This window comes from Chlamydotis macqueenii, chromosome 1, assembly GCF_036417535.1.
Source record: "Chlamydotis macqueenii isolate bChlMac1 chromosome 1, bChlMac1.mat, whole genome shotgun sequence".
NCBI lineage: Eukaryota > Metazoa > Chordata > Aves > Otidiformes > Otididae > Chlamydotis > Chlamydotis macqueenii.
The window spans coordinates 111,364,089-111,386,362 of record NC_141556.1 but is presented as its reverse complement, the minus strand read 5'-3'; the positions used below and the strand labels follow the sequence as shown (position 1 = coordinate 111,386,362).

The 22,274-nt window shown below is 35.3% G+C and overlaps 1 protein-coding gene across 1 annotated transcript in view; it reads right to left on the bottom strand.

Annotated features, from left to right (window-relative positions):
- Window positions 1-22,274, bottom strand: part of NCAM2 (neural cell adhesion molecule 2) — a 297,815-nt gene that overhangs the window by 121,187 nt on the left and 154,354 nt on the right. The window contains exons 2-7 of the mRNA XM_086764093.1: window positions 19,830-19,904; window positions 18,848-19,054; window positions 17,683-17,826; window positions 9,435-9,572; window positions 5,815-5,932; window positions 310-470 (exon numbers count right to left, since the gene is read on the bottom strand). Of these exons, the coding sequence (XP_086620219.1) occupies window positions 310-470; window positions 5,815-5,932; window positions 9,435-9,572; window positions 17,683-17,826; window positions 18,848-19,054; window positions 19,830-19,904 (843 nt within the window). The remainder of the gene's footprint in view (window positions 1-309; window positions 471-5,814; window positions 5,933-9,434; window positions 9,573-17,682; window positions 17,827-18,847; window positions 19,055-19,829; window positions 19,905-22,274) is intronic.

Genomic DNA, 22,274 nt, shown 5'->3' with positions numbered 1-22,274 from the left:
TGGTTTTCTTCCAAGCAGCCCACTTTTAAAGCAAAACCAGAGTGAACTAACAATTTAACACTCCGTTGTACTGTATCTGAATAGTAGAAAGGCAAACGCTGAAGGTAGCCTTTTCAAAATTAAAGTCAGGTGCAAAGGTTAAAGTAGTCAACAGAGAGGAGAAAGTTGTAAAATTATACAGAGGGTGATCTGCTGCATCAGTAGACATTTTGCAGGAATACTGTTCCACTGAAAATTGTGAATGATAGCCTCAGTTCCCTACTGTTTACATTTAAAAAGGAAGGATGGAACATACTATGCAGTACTTACCAAAAACTTGAAGGAATGTCTGTTTTTTATCATTTCCTGCTTTGTTTTTAGCATTACAAATATAAGGACCCGCATCAATATTTTTTATATCTCTTATTATTAGTTCTGTATTGCTTCCTCTCAGCATATATTTTTCATTTTCTTCAATAAGTTTACCACTCCTAAAAAAAAAAAGAAAATTATGTATAAATCAACAAGTAGGCTCCAAAGTCTGAAACAATGTGCTATGGAACCATCAATACGTTGCAAATTGTCTTTGAGGGAAGAGACTGCTATTATGCCAGTCTCAAAATTGCATTAAGTCATGTAGCATAAATTAGCAGTATGTATAGAAAGGAGATGATTTTAGCATGACTAAACTTGCTTTGCAGGATCAGAGTGGTCTTTGGTAAGAATGAGCACATTCTAGACACAAGCAAAGTATCCTGAACTGCATTTTGATGTTCAAGACCCCAGCTTCAAAATTTCTTTGTCAGGTTCTAGAAAATATATGTATTAAAAATAGTATTCTATCTTTATTCTTAAATGTTCAATATTAACTGAACATAAGAAAAATGCTTGTGAATAGACCTCTAATATACAGGTTACACTCAAGGAAGGATAGAAGGAAATTGGTTCTACAAATACTTACATGTGAGAGACATTTAAAAGCATATTTTCAAAGTGTAACTGTTGCAGTTCACATTAGTAACACCAACTTATAAAAAAATATTTTAAATTACTTTAGAGCCTGTTGGCACATAATTACCATTCCAACCTATTTCCTCTCAGTTATTGTTGGCTAGCCACAACTTAGCAAGCAGGTATATATCCAGATGTTAGAATGAGTTCTGACCAGATGGTACAGAAATAATAAAACCTGTGAAAAACTCTGAGGGTTGATTGAGGCTTGATCAGTCCATTTGAGCATCTTGGCATACACACAGTTACCAAACCAGCTTATTTTTTTCAAAAGTACAGTTCTAACTTTTAAAAATTCTTCTCATTCTGCCTTGTTTGCAAGGCTTCTTTTGATCTTATTTCTACTGAATCATGGACAGTTCCTTCTCATAAGCACCTACATAAAAATTGCCTGATTTTCGTAAGCATTGGTAATCCTGCTTACAATGCTAAATTCTTGAAAATAAACTATTTGTAAAATTAAACCAATATGCATAACTGAAATAGTCTGTTCTATTAAATATGCTCTAGTTTAGGCCATTTAGTTTTATTTTAAGATTTGGGCAACAATGATTTTCACTTTCTTTCTGCTCACATAATGCCGATAAATATATATATTTCATATCTTCTAAAATAATATTTTCCCTAAATACTGCTTCTTTCTCAGAAACATTAATATCCCTTAATAGGATTCCCCTGGCATCTATATAGCTTGCATTTTAATAACATTTTTGTAAATAACTCTAGTCCACTCAGCTGTCCAGTTCAAGACATTATTGTGATGCTCATTTATCTCCTTTCCAAAGTAAATAATAGAAATTGTTTTGCAGAATAGAAAAGGTCTAATTTTCCACACAGGTGGTTTCACCAAAAAATCTAGTGATTTCTGTTAGGAGACAAAAGCCCATGTTCAAGGTCAGAAGTAGTTTCCAAATGCCTGTTATCACAAACATCACCTGTATCTATGAGAATTTCTAAGCAGAAATGAGATTATGAGCATTTCCCTGGACCCGTTAGTGAACAGGAGAGATGCAGACTGATGCTGATATTGGAGAAACAGGAAAACATGCATAACATACTAAAAGCAGATTATTTCTTTTGTTCGATAATTCTAAGTCCTGTAAGTAAAGATAAGGGGATCGATCCAGCTAAACTTTCCTAGTCTAAATTATCTCCTTACGTGTAAACAATCATTGTGTTGTTAGTAGGACTATTCACATGAGTAAAGATTTCCAGTTCATGACCTGTTCATTTAGATCTTTATCTTTCAGTCCTGGTTAATTTAATTCTATTAGTGTATTGCTTCTCTGAAGGTTATACTTTACACTAATCTAACATCAGATTCAATAGTGGTATCAGTTAAGTGGTGAAATAATTTGATTCTCTCGGTCCACAAAATATCAACAAAGTATGCATATTAAATAGAGCAGCAACTAAACCTTGCTGACCTTTCTTCTTGACTAGGTATTTCAAGGTGATAAATTTGTAAGTGAAGTAAAGCACTTTCTGAGAAAGACTGACACATTAGTTCAGATGTTTGCATTTTAAATTGACAAAATCTTCAACATTGTTAGCACCTGGAAATGAAAAGGGTTGACATAAATAATTAAAGTTTTACCACATTAGATATTGTCTTAAAGAATTTAAAGTTTGAAACTACTGTCTTATTGAGCATCTTGCTTACAGTTAACACAGAGGGATATATAATCCACCTCAGTAGTACTGTGATTGGATCTTAAAACTAAAGCCATTTTTTCATGCCTTAGCTGAAGTTGACCTGTTAAAACAGTCCACTGGAAATGGAAAAGGAAATAAGAGAAAAGAGAATCAAGAGAATTTCTTTGTTTAATTGACTAAAATATCAGTGGATTGTAAGGAAGGTAAGACTACACAATGACAAATCCATGTTAAGCAGGCCTTGCTAAAGAAACTTCAACACAGCGAATGAGAGAATAACTGGTGTCAGAGCACATTTTAAAAGGCAACAAAGACACAAGAACACTGAACTGTGTATAGAACAGGTCCATAATCTTGATGAACCATCTCAACAGGTATGGATGTGCAATATAACAAAAATCTTCAGCAGAATGGAGTAGAAATCATTCCCGCTCTTTTTATCAGTGCTTTTCCTCTGCTCAACTCTCCATAACACTCAGCATACTTTTGAATGTTTACAAGGAAACCTTATACTCGGTTATAATAGTTTGCATCTCTCTGGACTTTCTTCCTTAGCATAGTTACGTATTCATAAAATAGACTTCAGTTAAGTCACTTTATTACATATGTCCATTTTAAAAATCGATAACCTGAGGTAAATTAAATAAAATTACTGAACTCCCATAGATAAATTGTACAGTTGGGAATAAAACTGAACACAATTCCCATAACTTGCTATAACCAAAGGTCATAATCCTTCCAAAATCAGCATTAACACTTTATCAAATTCAAAATGTAATTCCACTTGTTTATTAAAAAAGAAACACTTACACAAAACTGAGGTCAATACCAGCTTATATTCAACATCAAAAAAATACACTAAACAGGGCGAAACTGGGAATATAACACCTTGGCCATTACTTCTGATAAACAGACTCCATTAGGTTTTCAGTGGATGACATGTATACTAATATCAGATAAATCAGTTTTTATAGACTTTCCTGTCACTGACAATGCTTTTTAGATTTTTCTCAAAATCAAGAATGATTATGTTGATCTAGTTTTCCTATGCTTAGTGTAATTTTTAAAGGAAAATAATATGAAATATTCCAGAAAACTAAGATCTTTATCTTGACATACCTACGAGGTAAGTCCAAGGACAAGGAGAAGATATCAGTGGATTCTGAATCCTTTTAACTGACTACCAACATGTAAGTGAAAAAAGACCTGAACAGTTCAGGACAGATATTTCAGAAATCCAATGGAGAAATTTAGTACTGCAATACCATTTAGATTCAAGTTTGCTTCCTCCAGAAAAAATAATTTAACTCCTCCCATCTTTTTTTTTCTTGTTTGCATACCAATGATAATATTTTGTCACAGAGATCAGGGGCCTTTTCCATTTGCCACTTTACAACTTCTCACTGTCAGCAAATAAAAAGCAAGAATATTTTCTACTGTCAAGAATGTACAGCCTAATAAGACAAAACAAAAAGGCAATGAAAGGAAAAGAAAAAAACAAAAGGGAAAGGAGGTACATAACCCAACATTCCTCACTGTGAGATACTTCCTGAAATAGGAACAGAATAGAAGCTTCCTCATTTAAGATCCAGTATGCAGTACACAAGCCTGTGAAGCTTTTGTAAAATCTTTAAAAAGATATTTAATGAATGGTTTAAAAAAGTCAGTTGCCTCAGGAGCTGGTAAACCAAAGGAAAATCCTTCAGTATGCTCTGATCATTAGACAGAGACAAGCATCTCTCCAAGACACTTAGCCTGTGTACATACTGTAACATTTATAAAATACTGAAAAAAATGCACAACTGTAAAGAGAATTGCCCAGAAACTGGAAATTAGGCATTCTTTCTTACCGATATAAAACATTAATGCTGGTTGTCTTAAAACAAGGCTATTTAGGATACCAGATTTCAGACAACTCTAAATAATTTTGGCCAGATAAGATATACACTGTAAAAAAATACTTCAAAGACATTAAATAATCAGAATATGCAACCTTCGTTTGAATTCAGTATCAGTTCTTTAATTTGGGGTCTGCATATTTTGTTTTACTTTTTCCTCCTCTTTACTCAATTTTAACTTCTAAGTCACATTACGGAATTAACTTTGCATTCTATTTATTTTCATCTCCTGAGATTCAAATTGCAGAAGAGAAAAATTTAAATTCACATCTGACTTATGGCATGTTAAGATAAAGGTGTCAGTCAAAGGAAGCTAACATTTGAAACAAATCTAACATTGGTCAAATATTCCAAAGCAGATTAAGAAGTGATGGAAATTCTTTCTATGTCCATTTTGAAAATCCAGCAACTTTTTCATTTGCCTGAAATTATATATCTAGATGCAAATTATTCAGGTCTAAAATAGAAATCTGCACTGGTATGAGGAGTCTGAAATACTTTATACCCCAGGACTGATGCATGCCTTTGTTAAAATTGAAAGAAAAAAAAATACAGTGCATAGATATGTAAAGTTTTACAGATGTTATACAGTAAGTGTTCCCAAATGACTGGCTATGCTATGTTCCTGTCATTGATACCATCAAAAAACTCACATGAACTTTAAAAGCAGTTTCATTTTCAAAACATATAATATTTTTTAAATAACATAAAATACACTTGAAACTTGTTCAATGAAACATTCCCATATCTTTCCTAGGGGTGTTGAAAAACATACTTCCTTCTGAATCTCACTGAAATGGAGAGTTAGGGTTAGAATCTATTTTTTTACAGATGGGTAAAAAGTTATCTTTGTTATAAGTATTGCTAATCTCTAATGAATATTTATTCATTGAGTAACTGCATATGTATTTATGTGATGCATTCACATGCAAAAGTTGTGATATTTTTGCTTGTATTATTTGTGAGATATAGACTTATTGCTTCAGCTTTATTTGTTTCCCCTCAAATATGAAGAAATTATGTCAACATGATATCTAAGTTACTTTTTACATTTATCTCACTTGCTGGTAACCTGAGTGCAATTGAATTTGTGTGAGTTTATTCCCTTATTAATGCTGAATCAAGCTATAGAAGTTAGAACAAAAATGGACAGCAAATGCTCTTAAAATTCAGGAACGAAATTAAGGCTGCACAGACTAATGAACTGTGACAGAAAATTGTGACACATTAAAACAATGTCCTCTGATATGGAGACCTCAACTTAACTTACCTATACCAACTGATTTCAGGTGAAGGTGATCCACTGGCTCTGCAGAACAAAGTTATTGCCTCTCCTCGATCTGCAGTTGCATTAAAGGATTTCTGTAGCTGAGTAATTGAAGAGGGAACTGAAAAATAAAATGTCATATTATTGGAAAAATAAATGATTGTATATGTATATGTATATGTTTCCAGAGAAATCTGAAGAACAGAATAGGATTCTTTGCTAATTTTTGAATTTATTATTTCACTTAGGGATCAAGTTACAATTTAAATAACTGTTACTAGTATTTCTTTACTTTTCTTAAACACAAGATTTTAAAAATTATTAGGACATTTATAACTTTTTTTTTGCACTAGAATATTTTTTTCAAGCCTTTTTCAGCAGTTCTTCAATTTTCTTACTTAATATTTTGAAGTGAAGTTATACCTAGCATATATAAGACACAACAGAGTTATGACTGGCACCAATTTAACTATCTCAAATGAAAATGTATCTCCAGTCCTTCTTATCATTCATTCAATTATAAAGCTGACATACAACTATGTATTGATGTCAGATAGTGCTTTTAAACCAGGTGTCAGTATGTAGTAGTCTGGATTACACATATTTAATTCTTTTTACTGAACTCTTGCATTTTTTCTGGGCAGGAGTATCACCAGCTTCAAAAACTGAAATGTGATAGAACCCAAGAGAACATACAGAAGTATAGAAGAGAACATACTCTCCTATGGTCTGATGAAAATGCTATCCATTTCATCTCTTTTGCCTGTTATTTACATCTCTCCCAGATGTGAATTGGCCAATGTTATGGCAATCAGCTTAGCATGCAGATGCAGTGAAGAATGGAAGAAGTATTTTCAAGATACATCCCACTTCTTTGTTAATTCCTTCTCTTCAAAACAAGAGACATCTCTACAACACTTTCATTATGTGCAGTTATAAGTGCCCACTATTTAACCCCAACAATAGACTATTTTACATTTATATAATGATTACAAAACAATAAATTTCCTTTTTAATGTCAGGAATTTGTAAGAAATTAATTCTTCTTACCACTCCACTAAAAATATAAAATAAAAATAAAATAAAAAATTATGAAGGTCACCTGATTTTAGTTTCATAGAAAGTCATTGTTCATAAGGAAAATAATAACATCCCATCCAGGTGTCTAACTCAAAAAGTTCAATTCACTTCCACTTAGTCAACATCACTTGCACATACTGCTTTAACAACTGGGAAAATATCTGCTACTTAGATATCTAAATACGGGTACAGCCACCAATTTCAGGCAAAGCAAGAATGAATTTTTGCAACATGTTCTTAAATCATTTGGAGATCGACTTTTCATCACTTTATTTTGGTGGTTGCAAGGTATAATCCTTCATTTTATAGTAATAGTTCTAGTGGTGATTATTTTTTCTTGCTTCCACATAGCACAAGAAACAATTCTATAGGCAAGTATCATCCACATGGGCATAGATGAATTGGTTATGGCCAAATTGGCCAAAATAAGTTCCCTCTTATAAGAATCCTAGGTTTCATCCTACATTTAATTTTATCCTCTTCTGGAGGGGATTTGATCTCCTGTGGTCTACCTCTGAGAGACTGGTCTTTATCAGCTTGAAGGCTTGGCTGCTCTCATCCTCTCACAATATTTTTCCACTCTCTCTGTCCTCCCTTTTTAGTTGGACAGAGAGGAAGAGAAACAGTGCTAAAACTTGTTCACAGAAGAGGCGATCTTAGTTCAAATCTTTGCCTTGAATCAGATGATATATGGGTCACCTGTACCACGGATAATGCTCTAACTAAAAGGTAAGGAGTAAAAGGATAGCTAATAGTATCTTTTTTAATTAAATCTTCATCACTATTGTTGCAAAATAGTGATGTGAGTTTTCACACAGTTCTACCATAGCCTACATTTTTGAGTGAAGTATGTATAAGCATTGGATCAAATATCTGTAGAACTAGAAACAATATCAACTCTTGCTATGTAATAAAGAAGACATATAGAAAGCAACATACAACATGTAGGATAATCACCCATTTGCTTGCCACTGACTGTATACCAACTACAACTATGTAAAGAATTCTGCTTCAAAGATTGCTGCTTGACTATATGCATTAAATAATACCTGTGCTAGAAGCTGTTCTTTCTTCTGAAATTCACTCAGAATTCAACTTGCAAAACACCTTCTGTAAACTGTGGTTTGCCGAGAAGGACCAGTCAAGGACAAAATATTTAAAACTCAGAAGCTAACAGACACGATAGAAGTAGTTTCATTGAAAAGCTGACATTAAACAGAATGCATAGATAAAAAATGCCCTTTAGGAACCGTGTCCTTTCCAGACAATATATGAAGAGATATTTATTTTTCAACAGGTCAACTCTGAATTTAAGAGAGAGGTTGAGAAAAATGCTCCATCTTGTCTTAATCTGTTCATATTCCTTCTTAGAGGTTTATTATAAACTGATAAAATGTGTAATGTCCCTTTTCAGATAACTCATCATGGTTTAGCCCCAGTCAGCAATCTAGTACCACGCAGCAACTCGCTCATCCTCCCCCTTCCTCAGGGAACAGGGGAGAGAATTGGGAAGAGAACTCGTGGGTTAAGATAAAGACAGTTTACTAGGATAGTAAAGGAAGATATAATTATTTATATATAAATAATTATAATAATAATAACAATAATGAAATATACAAAATGAATGATGCACAACTTCTCACCACCTGACAACCCAATGGCCAATACAGCCTGTTCCAAGCAGCGATCACAGAACAAAAAAAAAAACTGAAAATGATCCTGGAATGATTCCAAACAGCAAGAGAAAAAGCAAGCCAGCTCGCTGGCCATATCCCAATTATACACTGAGTATGACATTTATAGCATGGAATACTTTCTTTGGCCAGTTTGGGTCAACTGGGTTATACCTCTCCCAGCTTCTTGCATCTGCACATCAGTGAAACCTAGGAAGCTGAGAAAAGTCCTTGGTCTCTTTAGCAACAACTAATAACATCAGTGTATTATCACCATTCTTCACACACCAAATCCCATACTAAATCCAAAACACAGCAGCTACTGGGAAAAAAAATTATCTCAATTCCAGCTGAAACCAGGACACTCGTTATATATTTTACTCATCATAAAAATAAAATGTTAAAAATCTCTAAGTAATACTGTTAAACTTAATAAAATGTGTCTGTGACTTTTGAGACAGTTAATTAAATACATTCAATGGAGTGAAGGTGAATAACTGAAAAATCAAGTGTGTTTTTTACAGTAAATGACAAAATACTGAAAAATACTGGGTGAACTGAATTACTATAAATTATAATCTCAAATTCATCTTGCAGTGATTGTCAGCGTTCCATAAATTGTTAAAACTAATAATCCAGCCTTTACATATTTTTATACACTGATATTATCAAATGCAATGAATTCTATTTACAAAGTATAGGAGTTTTTTTAAGTATTAATCAATTACATTTATAGAAAAACAATACTAATCAGACATGACAACTATATTAACAAGTTTAATCAGGATTTTTAAGACACAGATATATTTTAAAATAGGCTATGATAATCATGTAAAACAAGAAGTCAATTCAAAAACCTTTAGTCCTTACCATTCACAATAACAACTATGTCCCGAAAGTCAATTTCTCCTCTGGCTTCCACTCTTCCTTCACATCTGTATACTCCTTCATCACTTTTATTGATGTTAAGAATTTGGAGGTTATTGTTTGCTAATACTGCAAATCGATCTAGAAAGGCAAGCAAAAGATTAAGTGGTGTTAGTAAATCAAGATAACATGAGGAATGCCAACTTAAATGAGTAATATTTATGTACTTTCTCTATACAATCAGAATGCTCATTGACGAAAAATTTGCCAATTTAAAAGTAAAATGTCAGACAAGAAATTTTATTTTTTTTACCACCCTAAAACACATTGCCATTTCCTAAAATTAAATCTGAATTTTCCATCTATAACTTCGTACTTTCTCTGAGGAGTCATCAAATGTAAGGTAAATTTATAAATTATTGTAAAATGAGCAGGAAATTAATGAACACCTACATAGAATATAAAAAAGATTAAAGAGATGGAAAAAAGATAAACAGTACAAAAATGCTTCTTCCCTCTCTATATAGAAAAAAACAGCTGTCTTTGTGCCCATTTTACGGCAGTATGTTAATAATTTCTCAGTTTGCTTGCTCTCCTTCCCTCCTGCTCCTTTGCTCATTCACTACTACTCCATCAATGATATATCTCACAATAGTCTCACACTTCATAGAAATTGGTATGAAGACATAATCCAACAAACCACTCCACCTTCTGCATAATCCAGCATAAACTAAAATTCAATAGACCTTTTGAATATCTTAAGTTCATTGAAAAAATCAGATTCTGAAGAAGTGTGCATACACTTCCCTGCACATGCAGCAGTAAAATTATCATCTGCAAGAGTAACCTGAATTTGAATCTAGTTTTTCTCTCCTTTCTGTCTGAACTAGTGTATTTGATTTACAGGTCAAGATGTTCGCAGCAGGAGGGCAGCCACAGGGGAGGCCTCTGTGAGGACAGGCCAGGGCTGCCCTGTGCCAGACACAGCCAGTTCCAGTTGACTCCAGTGGATCTACTGCAGGGTACAGCTGAGCCCTGCAGCCAAGGTGGTGGCACCTCTGGGAAAGCGAATATCAGAAAGGGCAAAAAATGCTGTACAGAAACTGTGAGAAAGAGGAATAAGAAAAACATCAGAAAAATAGCCCTATAAGCACCAAGAAGAGAGAAGGCAGAAGGGGAAGAGGTGCTCCAGGCACTGGAGTCTCTCTCTGCAGTCTCAGGAGACAGCACAGTGGAGCAGATATCCATATTGCAATCCGTGGAAGACCCCGTGCTGGAGCAAGTTTATCCTGAACAACTGCAGCCCATGGGAAGGACCCACAGTGGAGCTGTTATGGACTGATCACAATCCTCATTCCCCATTCCCCTCCACTGCTTAGGGTAGGGGAGGTAGAGGAGTCAGCAATGAAAGAGTGAAGTTGTGCCTGGGAAAAAGGAAGGAGGAGGTGTTGCTTTAATTTTGTCTTTGTGTTCCACCATTCAACTCTATTCAATTGGCAATAAATTCAATTAATTTTCCCCAATTCAAATCCATTCTGCCTGTGCTGATAATTGGTGAGTGATCTCCCTCCAGTCATGAGTTTTTTCATCTTTTTTTTATCCCTCTGTCCTGTTGAGTAGCGTAAGAGAGTGGCTGGGTGGGTGCCTGGAAGCTGGCCAAGGCCAACGCACCATAACTAGTTAATATTAACAGACTCATTTGATGAGAATTACTTCCTGCAGTTCACTGTATGTGTTTTTTTAAGAACTTGCATACTTTTTATTCAACAGTCTTTCTTCTTCTATTTGAACCAGTGTTATCCTTTCAGAATTGGAAGATGATGAGATTTACCAGCTTTCAGCTTTAACTAGCAACCAAGTGCCATTTTGCACTTTGCTTTCCTTTTGGATTCTTCTAGATTTTCAAAGTATGCTAGATTTTCCATAACACAACACTGATATTCCAAAACAGTGATAAACAACACTTGGTAGAAAAGCTTTTATGTAGTTATACATCTGAGAGTCTATTCATAGAACTTATGTGCATACATATTTACAAATAAAACAGCTTTTAATGCCATGTGGGTTCTGTTTCATTGCCAAGACCTCTATCAGAAAAACGTAAAAAGAAAATTTAATTATACTTCACCTGATAGAGTGTTACAGGACATCAGTGGCCTCAACACATTTATGCTAATTATATCTACTTTATTAAAGTCATGCTTGAACATTAACACCATTTCACACACTACCACATACAAATTATATAATCTTTTTTTTTTCCTGTCCCTATACAGCTCCCAGAAAACTGTGCTTCAAAATGTTTTGAAAAGGTGAGATCTAGCCCATCTTTAAGTATTGGTAACTTTGGGGGTTTTTTTTTGTGCTGTTAACATAAATACTTAATGTGTGAGATGAATGAGAAGACTGGAAATCACCTTTATTTCTTTAATATGCTGAAAAAAAAAAATCAGGAATTCATAACAGGAAACAAACAGGAATTAGTATCAGGATTTAGTAACAGGAAACAAAAACTGTAGGTGATGGCTAGATATCTTTTCAACTTTCATTGAAGAATAATATGATGGTGTCATAGTTCAGCCTTGCTAGGCACCAAGCTATATAGTCTCTCATTCACTCCCTCTACCCTCCGAGGGAACAGGGGAGAGATAATATAACAAAAAGGCTTGAGGTTTGAGAAATCCTTAAAGTTACCTTTATGGGCAAAACAGACTTGACTTGGGGAAAAGTATTAATTTATTATTATTATTAAAACCAAAGCAGGATAATGAGGAAGAAAACAAAAACAACTTCCTCCCATCCCTCCCCTCTTCCTGGTCTTAACTTCATTTCAATTATTTCTACCTTCTTCCCCTCTGCCCTGAGCAGCACAAGGGGGAATAGGGAATGGGGGCTGTGGTCAGTTCATCACATGTCACTTTCTGCTGCACCTTCCTCCTTGGGGGAAGAATTCCTCACATTCCTCCTCTGCTTCAGCGTGGGGTCCCTACCACAGGCTTCAAGAACTGCTGGGGGTGCGGGGTCCTTTTTCCACGGGATGCAGTCCCTCCAGAATGGCTGCCCCAACGCGGGCCCTCCACAGGGTCACAGCCTTCTTCAGGCATCTGCCTGCCCTGATGTGGGGTCCTCCACGGGCTGCAGGTGGATTTCTGCTCCTCCATGGGCCTCCACAGGCTGCAGGGGGACAACCTGCTCCACCATGGGCTGCACCACAGGCTGCAGGGGAATCTTGGCCAGGAGCCGCATTACTCCTCCCCCTCCTTCTTCACTGACCTTGGCGTCTGCAGCCATTCCTCTCACAAGAAAAGTTCTACACAGCAGGCAGGCAGACGCCTCTCAGGTTCTCTTCACATCTCCTCTCTTCACTTCTGGCAGCCAAGCCAGGCTAAGTTGGGCCCAGACGGCCGCCCAGTGGGAGGCCAGAGGGTGAGGCCTGCAAGGCCCACAAAGCTCGTGCCTCCCCCTCTCTGCCCCCTCCTGCTGCTTAGTCACGTCTTTTTACTTTATTTTTTTTCCTTCTTAAATATATTATTGCAGAGGCATTATCACAGAACATTCTGCCACCAATTGGCTTGGCCCTGGCCAGCAGCAGGTCCGCCCTAGGTCCATTCGAATCCACTGAACAAAGGGGAATCTTCTAGCAGCTTCTTACAGAAGCTGCCACTGTAGCCCCCCTCCCCCACTAAACAAAACCAACACAGAAGGATACAGCAGGAGATAACTCTCATGAGAAAGCTGAGTATAACAAAAGAAAAACATTTGGGGTCTTTTTCCTGCACTAATACTCTCCACATATAGACAAAATTAATACACATCATATTATAAGGAAACTTAAAAAATGTGAAATGAATGTGTGACTCTTTAGATATCGTTGCTCTCCATATTTTATCCTTTGATAGGTTTGTGAAAAGAATACTTCATGTCGCTTTAAAAATGCCACCGAGTATACAACGATACTGTTCCATACAGCAGAAATAAACTGTGCATAGACCAGGTAAATCAACAAATGCACTGAAATCTTGACAGGCAGAGGCTAGACCTTGATGGACTCACATGTGCTATGAAACACTCAGAAGGTTCAGAGTAGCAGAATAAACTAGCAATACATGATACATAGAGATGGTGCGCACACAGACAAGTTCACTGTCCTGCGGATTTTTTAATAAAGATTGTGTCCTATACTAAACGATTTACTGTTGGTGGATGTGGACAGCAATTGGGCACTATGCTCCTCCAGCTCATCACACTATTTTCTGTACTCAGCTCACTCAACTTCAAATGTCTAATCTAGAAGAACAGTCATACCACCTTCCCTCTCTGTTAAATCAGATGTTAAGTGGTATGGATAGCAAGAGGGATTAGCTATGAATTTTCATTTCCTCATAATGAGAGCCTGAGGAATTTTTGTCTTACGGTTCACAAAGTTTACAATGTTAGGGTATGTACCAGGCTAAGACCTACAATATCTGTGGAAAAGGTTAGGCACAGCTGTTCATTCTAAGACTAGGACATGACTAAAGACCTGTTGAAGAAAAAGTTAAAACTTTTGGCAAAAGTTGAAGACCAAGACTCCTGTGAAATATGTCCCTCATACAACCAAACCAGTCATTCTCTACAGGAGGGACTGTTTTTCAACCCAGCAATTTCTTCTTCTAGACCAAATGTAAACGTAGCATGTTAACTATCTAAAGCTAATATTCACCTTTGCACATCAGTTTACACAACTGTATTTCACAGGTCTACATTGGTTCTGCAGAGCAATGGCGCCATTTTTTCCACTACTGTAATTAGAACTGCAAAAACTGCCGACTTGAAGTGGGAAATCTAGTTTTCAGAGACTATTCTATGCTAAGGAAGGAGCAAACTTGACTTGCCACAGCCTACCTAATATGAGCTAGAGGGTTAGTCTGTCTCATGTGAAATCTGTCTTATCTAGTCCTTCAGAATAAGAGGGAATGCTTTTTTTTATGGACCACAGCAATTGTAGGATAACATGCAGTTCCCTAGAACTGCAATACATGGATATTCAAAAAGTAAATTCTTATAGTTTTCTAAAACCTTTTATCATATATAAATTGTAGTCTTGAAAAGAATCATCTTACAGACTAAAAATACCTCTGCATGGTAAAAGAAAATCTTACTAGAATTAAACAATTGAGGATGTAAAACAATAAAATATATCAGAGTATACAGGAAACATGAAGGATGTACCTGTCTTCAATATTTTGTATCCAGTCACATACAAGATAAAATTTTCTACATGCATTATAGTTACATATCACTTCGATGATATGTTTATAGAAAACTGCTAATCTGATAGCACAATTCTGACATATTTTAATAATTTGAGCAATGACAGAATAAAACATGCATATTTATACAAACAGTGGGTAATTTGTAGTATATTTGTATTAACAGTGGCAGCTAATCTTCTTCTAAGGTTAACTCCAACCATAAACTAATATACAAATGTGTATACATAAAATTTCAATATTAAATTTAAGCACTGTAAAATGAATTATATTTAATGTCCTTTGACAAAACAGAATTGTGCAAAAATAGAGTAAGTCACTTACAACTCCAGATAAGATCTGATCAATGAAAACAATCCCATTCACTTTTATAGCTAGTAAAATGTCTCTCACTCCCATACAATGGAGTTATGAGTCATGATAGTTCAGCTCTTGATAACAACAGAGAAATTCTTAGAACATTCTCAGAAAATTATGCTTTATATATTCCTTTATTAAACCTTAAACATACAATGTAAGACCAGAAAGACTTTTGGAGGTCATTGTTCACCTAGTTTTGGGATTTTTTTGTTTTGTTTTCTTTTCTTTTCTTTTATCGAAGAAAGATGGACAGCCGCTCCCACAGTTTCTTACTCATATCCTTGTTTGCAGAATACAAAAGAGACTATATATCTTAGAATGATTTAGCAATGGAGCAGATAAGGTATTGGGAATATACGTAAACAAATTCAGAATGCTGAGAGGCTGTTTCACCTACAGCTATTTCAGCTATAGGCCTACTACACAGCAAAGATCTTTAAATTTTCACATCTGATTTTGTGCACAGGCCTTCTGGGAGAAGAAATCAGCTTTCTGTTCAAATAGAATAATCAAATGTAGATTTTAGCAACTGTCAAGAATTTACAAAACTGAAATAGTAAAAAAATCTGTGCTGCAAAAATCCTACTAGTTGCAACATATACAATAGAAGAATGGTCAAGAATAGAACATAAAAGCCACGAAATTAAAGCAATGGCATTATTTCATGTCTTCCTATTATGCTAGTACTAGAATGGTTAAAATAGAAACTGTTTTCTCATGTCCCACAAAAAAAACCAAACCCTGCAATATAAGATTCAGTTTGGATATGAAATTATTCGGTATTTTAGCTTGTATGAACTAAAACACAACATGAATAATTAGTTAATTCTTTTTTAACAGGCACCATTTAGAATATGACAGACAAATTTGATGTTATTTAATTTAAAATTATACAAATAGGTTACAGGTACTGATCCCTCACTGGAGAATTTGAAACTGGAAATGTAACATGAAACTTGAGTCTCTTCATTTCACAAGGTATGAAAAAATTTCTTGACTGTAAGACTTTGGGTACAGTCTTTTTCCATCTGCATTATAAATCCATATAGACATCATTAAAACTCACAAAGTTCACAATGTCCTATTTTTACATTATTTAAAACCTCACTTCCTTCCAAGTATGACTGGGATATTACTTGGGTAGTACTCTAGATTAGAACATAAGGAAAGTATTCTGCTATTTAAATTAAAAAGGGTTTCTACCATTCTACCTTTTCACATTGTAAGCGCTGTAAAAGATAATAGTTAAAGAGACAAATTTATGCATTGAAATATAAAAATTTAGAATCTTCAGAATGTTTGATTTTGAAAAAGAAAGGAAATGTTGCCTTATTTCCTTTGCTAATCCTACAGCAGCCAGATTGACTGGAAAAGCAAATAAAATTGCAATAACAAACATGTTTGAGAGATCTTTGAGGCACCTTTACTTTTTCAAGCTCTGAGATGCATCCTTGAAAAAGACTTTTTGCTAAATTGCCAGATCTTGTTTTGTTTTCAGAGTTCTTATTTTTTAAAACCTTCCAAGTCTTACCTACATTCACTATTTAATTATATATATCAAAATTTTAACTCTTTTATCTAAGGGTAGAAGTTTGCTATTTCTTCTCAGTGTCTGTGTCTAGACAACAGAAGGAATACTGTACACTAAATAAGAAAGAACTTTCATCAAAATGTTCTCCAGAAATGTCAAATAAGCTTTTTTTTTTTTTGCCCCCAGCAACTGCTTCACATTTGTTTATGTGATTTCATAAGAGATAAAATATAGCTTTCATTTTATTTTTGAAATAAAAATTATATTTAATTTCTAAAGAACAAGAATTTTAAGTGCATACACTACAACCTTGAGTTTTAGTACATGCACAGATAAAGACTGATGAGAAGATAAGTTGGTTCATCAACAATGTTAGTTACATTTCCAGAAAATGTAGAATGTTTGGTTTTCCATAAAGGCAAAGATGACTATTGAGACAGCATTGAAAAAATGGCCCACAGTGTTTGAGGGGGTAAATCACACAAATTCTGTATGCCTAATTAATTGTCTCTCTACAGGCTTAGAACTTGCATGGGGGGAAGGCAAGATTCATCTTCATCTAACTTTATCAATCTAGCTGCTAGGGAATCTAGCCTAAAGAGATCATCTATATCCCCCAGATGTTTGTAGCTCAAAGGGCAGCTTACAATCATACAAGCAAATTCTAACAATACTATAAAAAGCCTATCCACCTGAAAGTCTCTGAGCTAATGTGCAAGTGTATCAAAGTCAATGCAGTAAACACTCACACTCAATGTCATAGCTTTATGTGTGCAGTGAAGTTTATCTGTGCATGTTTTAAAAATGCATTCAACTCCTACATACATGGCAACCCAGGAAGAGTTCCTGCGAAGGAGGTCCCAGCAATCTTTTGAGCATTTGGACCCTCATGTTACATCTAGAGAAAATTCACAATTGGAAAAAAAAGATACATGAAGGAAACCATTGCATATGAATTCTCTATAGACCACAGAACCTGATTAAATTCTACTTAAGCTGATGGGATAATCAAAATCCATCCTCTACTATAATATGATTACTCTTCTTTTAAAATAATATTTTAATCTTAATTAGAATGTATAACTTAAAGAGTTACCAAAATACTAACTGTCAGCAATAGTTGTGACTTCCTTATTCCGATACAACCAACTGACAACGGGAGCAGGTGAACTAGTAACACGACAAACAACTTCTGCATCTTCTCCCTGCTTGAACTCTTGGGGAGATACTATATCTCGGAAAGTGAGCTTTTCTGAAAAGGAAAAAACCAGAATATAGTAAGCATCTTCCAGTTCACTTAGCATTAAAATTATATATAACAGCAAATCAGATAAAGATGACTATTAAGACTTCTCATTGTGATAAAACAGAATTATTGCCACAATACAATTTTCCCAGATAAGACTCAAATCATCCTGGACACATGACCTTCACTCTGTCTGTAGAAATTATTTACAATGATTATGTATTATGAAAATCTTTGTTTTATTTATATAAATTAAGCATGTTTTATAAATATATTTTCCATTGTTTTCAATGTTCCAGAGCCTAATTTTAGAACTCTAAGTTTTTAGAGGTCTATATATTAAAGGTTAATAGTCTATTTACTCTATTGTATGTTTTATTGCTCATCATCTTGTTATTAAATTAAAATCTCATGGTTTTATTCCATCAAAACTTCCATCAAAATCACCAAAATTATTTGGAAAAGGTGGAGTTTTAACCTCATCAACTGTGAAAACCAACAGCTGCGTAAAAGTTAAAATCTTAAAGCCAGTGGGAAACTATATGAAAAAAACTTAATATTATTAAATCATAAGAATTTGCAGCCTTTTCCTGAGGAAATAACAGGATTTTATCAGGCTTGATGAGGTTTTTAATTATACCAACCCCAAATAACCAAACTTGGTATCTAATTTTATTAGTGGGTTGACTAAGTTTAGTGTTAGAAGTCCAAGATGGCATTAATCTATGATAATGATCTAACGTAGAAATCAATTGCCTGAGAAAAATTCTAGAATATATTCTTGCACACAGAAGAAACAAACTGATCTAACTCTCTAGGTTCAAAGACTGCCACTTAAATTTCAGAGGACAGTTTGGAGAATGTAAGTCAGAGATGCAAATCCATGTCCACCATTTTGCATTGATACAAGTGCAGGTAAAAAGTAATCCACAGAGTGCCCACGGTTGAGGGAGAATACTTTTTTTATATACATCTCTTGTATAATTTTCCAAAGTATTTGTATTAAATGTTTAAATATATCACTTACGATAAATTTCCAAAACAACAGTAGCTTCTTGAGTTTGTCCTTTAGCATCTGTTGCTTGACACCTATATATGCCAGCATCTTCTACATCTGCATTATAAATGGTTAGACGTGATCGAACACCTTCTTTCTGAACAACCACTCTTTGACTAGAAACAATCTTCTCTCCTTGCGGATTGTACCAATCTATGTTGTCAGGCTCACCAATAGCTACAAAAAAAAAAAACAAAACAAAAAAAATCCAAAATTATATGTTCAGGTAGACATTATGCCTACCCAATGCACAATGTCAATGCACTGTCAGAGAACTGCTAAATTATGAGTTGCGAGGAAGTCTGTAGAAAGACAAGCAAGGCAAAACTGCAAGCAGTTGTATAATTGAGACAGGACAGCTAGTAGCTCAAGGATTCAAGAAGAAAAAAATAAACACAGAAAGGTATAAATTCTTAAAGGAAAGAAACAGGCTGTTCAGCAGTCAATGGATCAGCAGGTCAAGTCATCAGTCAGTCGGGTTGTCAGTGCAGTCAGGTCGTGTCATTGTCAATGGAAGATGGCAAGTCAGCAACATCAGGGATCCACATTACGCAGCTGCAAATGAAACTCTTCTCCTCCTGACTAATACCCATCTCACCAGAAAAGACTCTTTGGAAAGAATACTAAAGCTTAGCCTAGTAGCTTATTTAACTCCTTAGTTTAGATAAATGAAAATATTTTAGCTAAAGAAGCATCCTAACAGATATAAATTACCTGTACTGGTATAGACAATTCAAACTGTGGTTCAGAGTCTGAAATTAATAGTTTTTAGACTGTAAATGTGAAGCCAGTGAAGATCTACTATTTATCACAATTCTCATAAGTCAATGTCAATATACAAAAATGTGCTAATTTAAGTTACTATTTTAAATCGATTAATTAAGTTTCAAATTATGCAGAAGGTTCAAAATCTGAGAAAAAATACATATGTAAAAATAAAATGAATACATACCTGTGCATGTGAAGAATTTGGATTCACCCACACTGAGCTCAACTTTGCTAAGTGAAATTGTAACTTGAAGTAGAGCTGAAAAATATATAAAATGTTGTAAATACATTTTAGCATTTATCAGTTTAAATTTTATATTTTCAGGTTTTGTATTTTCTCATTCTAAACTATAGAATCTGTTCAACGAATCTGAGAAGTTTCAGCTAAGCATTGTATCTTCTGAACTGGAGTATATATAGAAGTGGAGAAAACAATCAAAACAAAGAAAAGATATTGCATAAAGGATAATGGCCTCACATCCTAAAATTAAGGACACAATTAAAGAAAAAAAAAATAGATAGAAATACACATGAACATAAAACAAAAAACTCAACCAGAATAAAGTAATAGGGAACATTCAGCATAGACCGACCAACCAATCATGACCTGACCAACCCCACTAGGATAAAATGATTAATTTTGCAGATGAGGGAAGAACAGTGGGTGCTAATCACCTTGACTTTACCAAGACTTTTGACACTGCCTCCCACAATATTCTCGTATTTAAGTGTATTGGGTATAAATAGCAAGGTTTTGGTATTGGAGAACGGTTGCAGGGGTGACTTCTGTGGGAGGGAGGTCAGGGGCTGAGCTGTGACACAGTTCTAGCTGGCATCACAACAGACCTACTGCAGGACATAGCTGACTCAGTTGACAGAGTTTGTGGCGCCTCTTAGAACACCAAGACATAGGATCCAGAAGGTCAGAACAATAGGAGGTGCTCCATAGCACAGCTGGTAATACCCTTGAAGGGACTGTGGCCCATGCATAAGTCCATGCCAGAGCAAGTACACCCCCAAAAGGACTGTGGCCTGTGGATAACTCACGATGGAACAGAGGAAATGAGTTAGGCAGAAGGAGCACTGAAGAAAAGACTGAGAAACAAGGAACAGCAGAAAGAAACCACTATGTCCTCACCCCAACCTCCTGCATCATCCATCACCTCACTGAAGGCAGTGAGTGTAACCTGCATTCATGGTGATAACAAAGGGAGTGGAGACTAGGAATGGGGAAAGAGAGGTATCTAGAGCCTAGGAAAGGAGAAGAAAAGTGGTTTCCTTAAGTGTTTAAGTATCTGTCTTCTTTGTTTCTCAATACACAAATCAGTAATTAAATATTCATGGTAATGCTTGAAAATAAAGTTAACTCCCCAACTAGAGTCTATTTTGCCCACGACAGTAATTTGCCAGTGATTTTCCTGTCTTTTCCTTGACCTATGAGTTTTCTTACCTTCAGTCTTCCTATTTCATCCCTGTCTTGCTGGGAGTGGGAGGAGTAAGCAAGTGGCTGTGTGGGTGCTTGGCTGCCAACTGGAAGCCAACCCACCACATCAAGTTAGGGTGTTACAGTCTGTATGAGTGGACAGCTAGGCTGGTAAAAACCTAGTTGGAAGGTTAGGCTTAGAAGGCAGTGGCTAATGGGTCGTACTCTACCTGGAGACCAGTAACAAGTTGGGTACTGTAGGCTTCTGTCTTGGAATCTGTCCTAATTAACACCTTTATCAATGACATGAAGGAAGTCATTGACCTAGAAAGACTGGGAGATTGTATCAACAGGAACACCATAATATTCAATAAGGATAAATGCTAAGTTCTGTGCTTGGGAGGGAATAACCTGTTAAGCATCATACAGCTGGTGAGGAGAGGCTGGGGGGAGCTAGATCTTCAGAAGGGAGGGAATCTAACAGTCACCTGCCCATACCTATAGGTAATTCATCAAGAAGACAGAGACAGGCTCTTCACAGGGGTGTATGGCAGATAGATGAAAGACAAGTTGAAACAAGAGAGGTCCAGGCTAAGCATAAGGAAAAACTTTTTCATTGTGAGGGCAGTCAAAAAGTGGAGCAAATTGCCCAGAAAGATTATGCAATCTCTGTTCTCTCAGGTTTCAAAAGCTCACTGGATAAAGCCTTGAACAATCTGGTCTCTCTTTGTAACTGACCCTGCTTTGAGCAGGAGGCTGGACTAGAGACGTTCTTAAGTCCCTTCCACCTTGAACTATCTTATGGTCCTATTAACAACCTACTCAGTACAGTCAGTATTATTGGTGAAGGACTTATTTATGCAAAACAACTATGTACTCTTCCATAATCATAATTCTGGCATTATCATCACCCTACGTAGCTGTAGCTCCTTAATATCCATTATGTTACAAAATTGGACAATAAATGTTCATGAACCAATAATGAGGATAAAGAGAGTCACATCAATTTCAAGCTCTAATCAAGACAGATAAAGTCAAACAGATAAAAAAGGACTCCTTTTTTAGGGAAGAAAATAATTTAAATTTTAATTCAGTATTACACATAGTAGAGAACTGGAGTGTATCTAAAATTTAAAAAAAATACTGTTTCAATAATGTGGAGTTTTCAGTCTTGAAATATAATAATTATGTTCTGTTCTGTATATG